This window comes from Cucurbita moschata, unplaced genomic scaffold (assembly GCF_002738365.1).
Source record: "Cucurbita moschata cultivar Rifu unplaced genomic scaffold, Cmos_1.0 Cmo_Scf00060, whole genome shotgun sequence".
NCBI classification, from domain to species: Eukaryota; Viridiplantae; Streptophyta; class Magnoliopsida; order Cucurbitales; family Cucurbitaceae; genus Cucurbita; species Cucurbita moschata.
Window position 1 is genome coordinate 951,762 of NW_019268576.1, and position 10,422 is coordinate 962,183.

The 10,422-nt window shown below is 36.9% G+C and overlaps 1 protein-coding gene and 1 long non-coding RNA gene across 9 annotated transcripts; both read left to right on the top strand.

Annotated features, from left to right (window-relative positions):
- Positions 1-878: 878 nt before the first annotated feature.
- LOC111436902 (protein TIFY 4B-like) lies at positions 879-4,858 on the top strand. 3 transcript variants are annotated; one of them, XM_023074695.1, is made up of 9 exons: positions 879-1,225; positions 1,452-1,576; positions 1,771-1,925; positions 2,538-2,628; positions 2,736-2,903; positions 3,347-3,413; positions 3,753-3,816; positions 3,954-4,159; positions 4,470-4,858. In XM_023074695.1, the coding sequence occupies exons 1-9, from the start codon at positions 1,108-1,110 to the stop codon at positions 4,484-4,486; spliced, it is 1,011 nt and encodes a 336-aa protein (XP_022930463.1). In that variant the 5' UTR covers positions 879-1,107; the 3' UTR covers positions 4,487-4,858. The 3 variants fall into 3 exon arrangements, with proteins under 3 accessions (XP_022930463.1, XP_022930462.1, XP_022930464.1); XM_023074694.1 differs by having other exon boundaries at positions 881-1,225; positions 2,736-2,901; positions 3,348-3,413; positions 3,948-4,159; XM_023074696.1 differs by lacking the exon at positions 3,753-3,816 and having other exon boundaries at positions 881-1,225; positions 2,736-2,901; positions 3,348-3,413; positions 3,977-4,159.
- A 486-nt stretch (positions 4,859-5,344) lies between these two features.
- On the top strand, positions 5,345-10,422 carry LOC111436903. Of its 6 annotated transcripts, none has more exons than XR_002709355.1 (9): positions 5,345-5,500; positions 5,583-5,670; positions 6,079-6,288; positions 7,046-7,128; positions 7,382-7,531; positions 8,139-8,523; positions 8,655-8,721; positions 8,799-8,843; positions 10,251-10,422. It is a non-coding gene; the product is annotated as an uncharacterized LOC111436903 (long non-coding RNA). The 6 variants fall into 6 exon arrangements; XR_002709352.1 differs by lacking the exon at positions 10,251-10,422 and adding an exon at positions 9,126-9,387; XR_002709350.1 differs by lacking the exon at positions 10,251-10,422 and having other exon boundaries at positions 8,799-9,387.

Consider the following 10,422-nt stretch of genomic DNA (forward strand, 5'->3'; position numbering starts at 1 on the left):
TTTTTTTTTTTTTTTTTTTTTTTTTCAATTTTCATTTAACGCATACTCAGCAGGTGTCAGAAAAAGGTGTACCTCTCTGTCCATTTTAATAACCTTTAAATAATTCTCACTTTTTTACTCTTTAATTTCCCATTATTAATGCTCTATTTCATTTCAATAAATTATAAATTTACTTCTTTACGTTTATTTATCTAATAAATTTTTAAATTTAAAAAATTATTCATTTATTTATTTATTCTTCTTTAATATTGTTTTATTCATGGCGAAATTTTGTGCGTGTTTTATTCTAAGAAATGGAAAATATCCCACAATTGGGTTTACGACATAACCTATAAATCAATAACCGATCCAATTTGAGCAACTCCACGGGATAGACCTCAATAAAAAACTTAAGAGTAACAACAGCAAATGATTGAGTTAAGTAATTCCTCGTATAAAATTATTGACTCCAAACACTGACAGACTTAGAAGCGTCTCTTGTTTCAAAGAGGGAATGATAGGTTATTCACATTTCATTTTAAGGATTCCAAGGAAAAAAAACATATATGAATTTATATGATCAAGCTGTCCAAAAAAGAAACGTACATTTTGTAGATCATTGGATCTTTCGTGGGGTTTATTTGAATGGAATTGATATAAGAATGTATACTGATTAAAGATAATGGTAAGTTGGGAAACTGAATTAGTGAAATTAATAAGATCAGGGGAGCTTTAATAATGACAATTAATGATATATTAATTGAGGTCAATTATACACGAAACCCACTTACGTGGCAGTCTAGGGAGAAGCGCAGTTAACTAAAATTACAAACTTTAAAATAATATTAATGAAATTGAAAAAAAGAAAAGAAAAGAAAAGAAAAGAAAAGGAAAAAGAAAAAACAAAAACAAAAACCATTTCTTCCTTCCAATATTCGGGAGACGCTCTTTAATCAAACTTCACAACCACCCCCTTCTTCAATTTTCCTTCTCCGCCTCCAGAATTCCGCCGGCCGATTTCCGATGACCGTCTCCGCCTTGTATTCCGTCTGCTTCTGCCCTTGATTGCAGGTTCTAGAGCGGAGCGCCGGCCGTTTCGTTGTTTTTTTTTTTTTTGAATCTGCGGCGATGAGTGCCGGCGCGGCGACGTTCCGGTCTATACTCGACAAACCCCTCAACCAGCTGACGGAGGATGACATTTCGCAGCTCACGCGAGAGGACTGTCGCAAATACCTAAAAGAAAAAGGTTTTTTTTGTTTCTCTTCTTTGTTTCTTCAATTTCCAGTTTTGTTCCTTCCTTCCCTCCATTTTTTCCGGCGCCCCCAAATCACGGAAGCTTCCATTCTCTTTCCTCATCTTTTATTTATTTTAATTTTTTTTTTGCTCTTTAGCGGGTTCAAAGGAATGATTACGATTTTTTTGGTTTTATTTTTTCTTTTTTTTTGTTTGTGTGACTACACGTGTCGGGTCAGGAATGCGGCGGCCCTCGTGGAACAAATCTCAGGCGATCCAGCAGGTTATTTGTTTGAAAGCATTGCTTGAACCTTGTGATGATTCCGGCGCCAGTGCTCTCAGGAAGGTCGCCGTTTCGCCTCGGGTGAGTTTTGGTTTTAAGCTTCTGTTTGGCTGCTGACAGAAAAGAACAAAACCTCCCCCAAATGTCGACTGAGATTCCTGTTCTTTTTACTTACTGAATGGAGGGTTTTCTTTGATCAACATTTTTCCTTTCTGGGCATATTTGTGTGTGTTTTTCAAAGTAATTAGTGATGTTATTGAATGATGTTTGTGTAGGTGAATTCAAATCAAGGCGGTTCACCCAGGGAACCGAGTGATGATGCTCAGGTTACGATATCAGTTGATGAATCTGCGTATAGCAATATGGAGACTGCAAAATCTACTCCTGAGGATCCACTGGCTGAACCAGACAACAAGGTCACTAGTCCCAGGTCTACTTCTTCCCTGTGATCTTCTGAGAATGCTTGCTTTCAAAATCTATGAATGATCTACAGATCCTTGTTTAGTCATAAATACTAGGCATGGCAGAGAACTTGGGAATTAAAATGTGTGCAGATTCAAAAGAAAATGAAGCAATGAAACATAATCAACTTGAATTCGGGATATCTATTCGAAATCTTAGTGAAAGACTGGATTTATTTTCTCAGGTGTGGTTTTTACGAGAGAATACTAACCGGAACTAATCCTGCTAGCTTAATCTTAGTTTAAATTCACTTGATGTATTTTCATGCTATGAAAGTTCTTGAGCTCAAACTTGCTGGCCTATTTGTTATTCTTGCTATGTGGCTTGGTCTGATGGAATATGACAATAATTTTCTGCGCGTTTTTTGTTTACAATTCGAAAACTGGCCGATGCTAGATTATTCACTCGAAATCTTAGTGATTTTTCCATCTACGAAAAACGTTCTGGAATTCTGCTCTGTTGAAGGTTATACAGGCATTTTGTAGAGGATCTATAATCTTGATATGATTCCCTCTTGTTCTTTCTTCAATAAAATTTGTACTAACTGAAAGGAGATGACGAATATTTTAATGGTTGACAGAGATCAATGTGATACACATGGAGTGGATGGCCAAATGACAATTTTCTATTGTGGCAAGGTGAATGTGTATGATGGAGTTCCAGCAGATAAGGTTTAGATGTTATCTCTTTTTTGGATTCTTGAAGAATATTTGTTATGGACGTAATCTTTTTTCCCCTCCCTTTCAACATGTTGTAGTCATTTATGGAATTTTTGCAGGCATGGGCAATCATGCATCTAGCAGCTAGTCCAGTTCATTTCCCTCAGAATCACACCATGGGTGGAACTGCTTCATGTCAGTCTCCACCATGTCTTTTGCAGAATGCCAATGAGAGAGATGACCTTTTTTCTCCTAGTGGTACTATCTATCGGAATGTGCATACAGGTGAGTGAGTGGATTATAGCAATTTTGTTGCAAATAACTTTTCATGCTCTAAATGTGAGATCGATCCCACATCGGTTGGAGTGGAGAACGAAACATCTTTTATAAGAGTGTGGAAACCTCTTCCTAGCAGACGCGTTTTAAAAACCTTGAGAGGAAGCCCAAAAAGGACAATATCGGCTAGCGGTGGGCTTGGGCGGTTACACCAAAAACTTATCTATAGCCTCAATTCCACTTTGACTTGGCTCCTTTTTATTGGACCATAGCAACTGTGGGTCGACATCTACATTTTGTGGGTGATATATAGTTCTTGATTGTGGCTGTTTTCACTTTTTCTTCTGTAAACTGCGTAATCGTTTTTATTTGATTTTGTCCTCAAATATCCTGAAAAATAAAGTTTAGTATTGGTGGTAGCTAGTTAAATGAAAAATTCTACTTTGACTTGACAGAGAAGATGGTTGAGTACCCTCAGCAGCAGCAGCAGCATATAAAAGGAACCAGTACTCGAGATTCTGGTAAGCGTTCTGTTTGCTTGTAATGTTGTTAATTGCATTGTGAAAATAAGAACTCTACATTTCTCTTGTTAGCTAGAAACGTGCACGACTCTGTTCTTCGTCCCAGTAATTTCAAATCTACTTTTATGCGCTTGGACAAAATTTGTTGTGATACTTTGTAATGGTTATAGCTTATGAGCTCCCTGCTGTAAAAGTTCCTGTGTTTTGCTGCTACTAAATTGTTATCTTCACCTCGTGAGCTCCCATTTAGTTTGACCAGTCTCCATACTCATAGATTCCCATAGAAACAATTGATCTAATGAATAGCTTTTCATAAAATATTGTGGATTTTCATATTAGATATTGAGGGTCAGGCGAGTCGGAAAGTTTCATTACAGAGATATCTTGAAAAGCGAAAAGACAGGTACCTTTGACTAAGTTTGTTTTTCAGTTATAAGTCGATAACGATGTCGTCTTGCATGGTAGATAAGCTTTGTGGTCTCGGATCTCATTTCGTTCATTTCCCTCCCATCTTTGTGGTTAAATTTCTGTAAGGGGAAGGTTAAAGAACAAGAAAAATACAGGATTGGCTTCTTCTAGCCTGGAGGGGTATATGAACCATCAAATGAGGACGCATATATCCAATAAGAATTTAGGTCAGATTGTGACAAGCTCTTTATCCCCAACTGGAGTAGCAAAAGCCTTCGTTGGAACAGCTGACAATCAGCCAAAACTTGCATGCTTCCCTGTCGACCTTAATGTCAAAGGTAGAGCTATAGAGCCTTTATATTAGCACTTCACTTTTTACTGGCATTTATATGCATTTGCGTTGCTCGTTAAAACTGATATTTGAACTTCTGATCTGTTCGATAAGGGTATATGCGTAGCTATGCTTAGGTCGGCACGAGTTATTAAAATTATGCTTCGGGTGTTGTTAGTTTCTAGCTCGAAAAAAGTTTCTTAATGTGACCAAGGAACCCGATATCAGTTTTAGGTGTCGGGATCTGGTTATAAATACCGTAAGAACATAAAGAAAATTAAAAGATTTGTCTTAGCTTGGTAGCTACTTTTCTGCAGATATCCAGGAGTGCTGAGTTGATGACATGCTCTACTTCAGAGATCATCCTTGTGATTAGCAAGAACTTGAGAGAGAAGAGGAGCGAAGTCGAAATGGTTGTCTGTTGCACGATTTGGCTGCTTAAGGAGCGTTATGTAGGCCTTTACTAACCAGTCATGTTTTGGAGATCTTGCGTGGGAGAGGTGTCTATATCCGAACGGTACGAGTATCTCACTCAGCTGATCAATTTTGTAACTCGAACACGGTGTCGAAACCGTTGTTAGGATGATTAGAGAATTTGTTCATGTTTGTGCTGTCAAGGTTTATTGGGTTGAGATGATGATGCAATGTTGGATACGTATAAAAATGAATGCTATCCTTTCTGTGCCAAGAACCTCTTTTCTGTGTATATCAGAACTAAGCCGCTTCATATTTGTAAGCGATTGTGCAGTACTCATTCTCACCACGGAGACTATAATACTTGACATCCAACCTCATAAACCAGTGCTTCCTTTTAATCATTCATATTGCTCTAGCGCTCTCTTGAGACCCGCTTAGGACTTGAGAATTTACAATTTTAATCTTATCCCGCTTAGGACTTGAGAATTTACAATTTTAATCTGGGATAAGATGCAAACTATGAATGCTAGACCGTATGAAGTATATGTCATGGACTAAAAAGTCAACAAAAAAAAGTCAACTGTTTGAAATAAAAGAAAAAATCTTGATATTATAAAATTTTAGTTAAAGAATTTAAAGACTAAATTTATAATTTTATTTAAAAAATGGTAATCCACGTCAGCTAGTATACTAAGGTAAAAAGAAAACCTATTCTTACACGTGGCAGTACTATAGACGCTGATTCAGCAAATTAAGACCCAAAAAAGAAAGAAAAATCTTTGACTCGAATCTTCAAGTTCGACCGGGAGTTTCTGCTCCTTCCGCCGGCCATTGCCTTCAAATTAGGAGTCCGGTGGTTCATCGGAGCACGTTCTTGACGATTCAACTCTGTGAACAAGTTCAGAGAGCTCGTTCAAGAATGGCCGTTGAGGTGAGTCCACGAACGGAACTTCTCTTTATTGGACATCGACATAAACTCGGAAGATTGTTGGAGGAAACTAGTCTTTGCGCAGGCTTAGTACATGAACGATAGCAATGAAGACCAGAGGCTTCCTCTTCATCGCAACCCTAAAGAGTTCGTCTCCATGGACCAATTAGCAGGTGCTCTTCCGTCCTCTTTACCAAACCTGCTCTAGAGATTTTTGGCTCTTTGATTGAATTGAATGATTTATCTTCAAATTTGGAGTGCTGTACAGGAAATTAAACCCTAAATAATATGAGAACGATGAAGAGTTGAAGAAAATCCGAGAGGACGGGATGCTTCACTAATCCATCGATGTTTTCCATTTCTATTTTGTTGTCGAACTTTTTTGGATACGTTTTGTTCTTCTTGAGATGTGTAGGATTTACTTGATATATGCACACAGAAACTTGGTGATTGTGAAGAAATTCGTTACACTTGGATCGAACTGACCATCTATTCGAAGATTGTTATTTATGTAAATCTTAGTCAAAACAAAAATAAAACTATTTCATAGGTTACAATCTTCATAGTTGGATTATCCACAGTTAATGAGGCTGTTCCAGGGAGAGCCCATTTGGACCCCGTTTAACCGACCACAAGGGCAGCATCCAGCAAGGAAAGAGTACCTCAACACCTTCACTGAGAAAGCTGGAGCGCCACTCCAGGCTCATTAAAGACTTGTGTGTATTCTTCTGTACTATACTATGACAATCAATACAAATCTGTGAGGTTTAGCTCAGGCTGTGCATTGTTGAGTATGGCTTAGATTAAATACTATATAAATTTGCCAACTGCTGTTGAAACATGGCTTAATAAATGTCTGAGCCTCATATTATTTATGAATTGAGCTTCTCAAAAGAATTGTAATTTGAACCACTTTGGAAAATTATTGGCCCCATTTGATTTTATGATTAAACGATAGAGATTTCTCTCTTGCAGGAAAGATATGGAATCTCGAATATAAAATTCTTATAAACTACATTTATTTTTATTGTTCTACAGGACCCTGTATTTGTGTCGATTAATACTGAAGCGCGTAGTACCTTATCACGAAAGCCTGTTTGATAATGTTTTACAGACTATTGAGTTTGTGTGTCAGATAAATAGTTCAATCATTTCCTTCAGAATACTGTTCTTGTTATACATGTCAATTATATTCTTCCCTACAGTATTGAGGGGTAGCTATGGTGTTTTTGCTTTAGAGATGTTAAAGATCATGTGTTTGTTTAGATTGCTGTCAGTTAGTATCTAATTAAATCTGCGTTAGGAGTTAGATCTAGTTTTTTATTTGATTTAGTTTTGATTTGATTAGATTTTATTTTGATTTGTTTACTGGTTTGTTACCAGATTTTCCGTAGATTTTTAGGTAGATTGTCTGAATATCTTTTGTATTCTCTGTATAAATATGGAGCATTCTTACTCTTCATAATTTAATCTTCTCATTAATCATTCAATCAATCCCTCCTTCACTAACAAGAGATTATTAACTTTTTTAGTTCTCTTGTTGACCAGAAAGTTGCAGGGCTCTTGGAGATCAGTGACTCGTTTAACACTGGAAAATGTAGGAAAGTTTGTTGCCACAAAGCAAATCTCTGGTAAGCATCTTCTGAATTTGCAACATTGATGTTAATTACATGCTCTTTCTATCCATTCTCGCCAGGCTTTTGATGAATGATCTACATTTTCGACGTCTTGTGCACTTGTATTGCCAAATATTGCAGCTGTTATGATATTAAAATCCCATATGCCTGCTTTACAAACTTCATTTATACCGTCTAGTTAACACAAAGAGTGCTTCTTCTTAAGTGTTATGAATTTTCTTAAAACTGAGTTTGATTCTGTTTGCAGAATTTTTTCAGTCAGCAACTGCTGGAGTTGGATTTTATGACAGCGAGGACCTATTTGCTTGGTTTGGTCTAAAAGACTATGCTTGCCAGTTGCTCTTTTCTGCTGCTCAGCTGCTCCTAAAAAGTTCAATTATTTCATATTCAGCAGAAGGTGAGTTAAAATGAACAGCAGTTCAAAAAAAAAAAAAAACAAAACAAAAAAGAAATTGAATATATTGTTGAGCGCTAATATATATGTGTAATAGCTCAAGCCCACTGCTAACAGATGTCCTCTTTGGGCTTTCCCTTTCGAGTTTCTCCTCAAGGTTTTTAAAACACGTCTGCTAGGGTAAGGTTTACTTCTCCAACCAACGTGGAATCTCAAGTGGACATAGTAGCTTTAATGCTGAAGACTTGAGTTCCACAAAATTGTTTGTGATAGTTTAGGATCAGATAACCGAGTCGGCACTAGTTTTTCATTGTTCATTTTCATGACTTATTTGGTTGAGGAAGAGTGAATTACAGAGGTTTTTGAAAATATAACTATTGCAGTTTTGAAGGAGATTTAGAAAGGTCATTTATATGATTTTATGTTTATTTTGAATGAAGTCATCTTTGTAGAAGGCAGTTTGAAGAGAGACTTCCATTAAATGTAGTGTTGTGTTCATGACAGAGCTGGGAACTGAACTGTTTTACTCTTGTCTGCAGTAGTAATACTAATAAGTAGCAAGTATCAAATGACGATAACTCTAACGTAAAGATAACTTCACATTGGACAGGATCAAGCAGAAGATCATGAAAACACACCTGGGATGGGAACAATATCATTACCCTGAAGGAGCAGCCAAGCTAAAGCCAGCTGAACTGGGATATAACCATGCTTCCCAGCTACATTAGCAAGCCTTTGTAGATAAGTTCATTCTGTTCCAAATTCTTCTTGCTGAACCTTGAATGAGAAGTCTGTCAAACACATCACAAACAAGTATATGGATCAGTTTGTTATGCAATACAACAGAGCGACCATGGCAGAACTTGCACAGTAGTCTCCTTTTACGGACCTACCAACGAACGTTCGGCTCAGAGGACTGTAAGTCACTGTCCCAACTCCCAGATCCCTGCAAAACACCCTGGCTTCATCCACCAAGTCTTTCAACATATAACTTTGTAAGTTGAACCATTATAAGTTTGGTTTTGAATACTATTTTCGTTCATTTAGTATAAGGTTTCTAATAAGTCTCTAAACCTTTTCGATTTGATATATTTCGTTCGTATACTTTGAAATGAATTAACATTAGGGGCCTACTAAACACGAAACTTGAATGTGCTCGAGACTTGCTTCAAAGCACTTCCTTACATATTCAGGTGTTCCATTAACTGCAATTCAAATCCTGCTAATGGCACAAGCTCAAACTTTGTAGCTAACTGAATCTTCTTTCCAGGGAGCTGCTTCAAGGCCTGCAAAATAAAACATCTTCAGTCAATTGGTAAGGTCTCAAACACCACCTTTTCAATCGTGATTTCATTGTCATGATCAGGTCCATAAAGATCAGAAGAATAAAAAAATGTTATGCCTTTGATGCAAGCTTGTTCGATAATTTGGTATCCAACACTGGGACACCCTGAAAAGCCCTGCACACCCAAAACCCAACCTTGGAACTTGCAAAGTCTTAAGGATTTTCACTGTCGAACCAAAAGTTTCGTGTTCTTTTTCAAGTTCCCATTTTTTAAAAGTGATCAATCTTTATCTCTACTCCTTGGCTATCCAGTTTCACTCTGGGGATTTGGATCAGATTTTGGGGCTTTACCTCCATTTTGAAGATATCAGAGGAGCTTATACTCTGCAGATATTGCAATTTCCTGTGGAATTTTCTTGATGATTCTTTCCCCTAATGGAACCTTTTTGCACCCTTTGATTATTGATAGTGTGTTGAGTTTCTTGTTTCATGACAAAGGAATATGCCATGAAAGTAGCTAAAACTGAACCTCCTACATTGTCTTTGAGGGTGTAAGGTCAATTCTTCCACCTTATGTTCATAATATGTGACCAAAACCGCACTACTCCAACCTCTTAGAAGAACGTGTATAAGACTTTTTAGAACAAACAAAAGTGTGTTAGTCGATGAGATAAGCTTCAAACTTATTAAACTGACGTCTATAAACATTCGTGGTTCTTAATTTTTAATCAATGAAATACTTAATGACATCTTTTAGGAACGTTTCCTATAAATACTTAATGGCATTTTTACCGATATCTGTAAGATTGAAATCTCGATATCGACATTGACATTTTAACCTTGGTATGTACCTCGAGATGAAAAAAATGAAATAGGGCCATGTGGAAAAAGATCAGCATTGATATTATAGCAGTCTCCAATCAACTTCACCATTTCCATTTCACACTCTTTAACTCAGTCAACAAAATCTCCACCACTCATTTTCCTTTACCAAAAACTCAAACTTCATAGCTAAATCACACTTCATAAAGTGAAGTTTTCATAGAGAAAGGGAGGAATGTGAGAGTTAAAAAAGAAGTTAGAAAGCCGAAGAAGCAAAAAACAATGGACCACTCTAAGCCCCACTTGGACTCCAACACTTATTCTTAGTTCATATGAACCAAAAAGCTTTAAATAGTAACAGAGCCCTTTTAGGGTTCTTAGGGGAAACATTTCAACCAAAAAAATGCTATCTTTTTTCTTTCTTTCTCTCTCAACAGCCTACACAAAGACTGGTTTTTTCCCCTTATTACAGTGTTGTTTGAAAGAGCATTAATGGCAGATACCCTTCAAAATATGATATCAACATGCTTATGCCAGTGAAGTCTTGGTCCCAGCAACTCTTACTTTTTATGCTTTTTAGGGGAAAGATCCTTAATGGTTTCCTCTTCTAAACAGGGCTTCCAAGAACCCCTACTCAAACCATCCTAGTTTCAAGGAACCCTCACAAATCAAATGGGAAACTTGGGGTCTTAATAGTTTGGAGAGAGAACAAAATCTTTGTGTATATCGCATGATGGTAGAAGATTTGTAAATTTATTGCAAGTGTTGGAGGTTTGAATACAAACTC

Excerpts from the sequence above, each read along its gene's own strand:
- LOC111436902 (XM_023074694.1), top strand. The coding sequence starts at position 1,108 with ATGAGTGCCGGCGCGGCGACGTTCCGGTCTATACTCGACAAACCCCTC. Across the intron at positions 1,577-1,770 it reads AGGTCGCCGTTTCGCCTCGG|GTGAATTCAAATCAAGGCGG; the intron begins GTGAGTTTTGGT and ends ATGTTTGTGTAG. Across the intron at positions 2,902-3,347 it reads CTATCGGAATGTGCATACAG|AGAAGATGGTTGAGTACCCT; the intron begins GTGAGTGAGTGG and ends TTGACTTGACAG.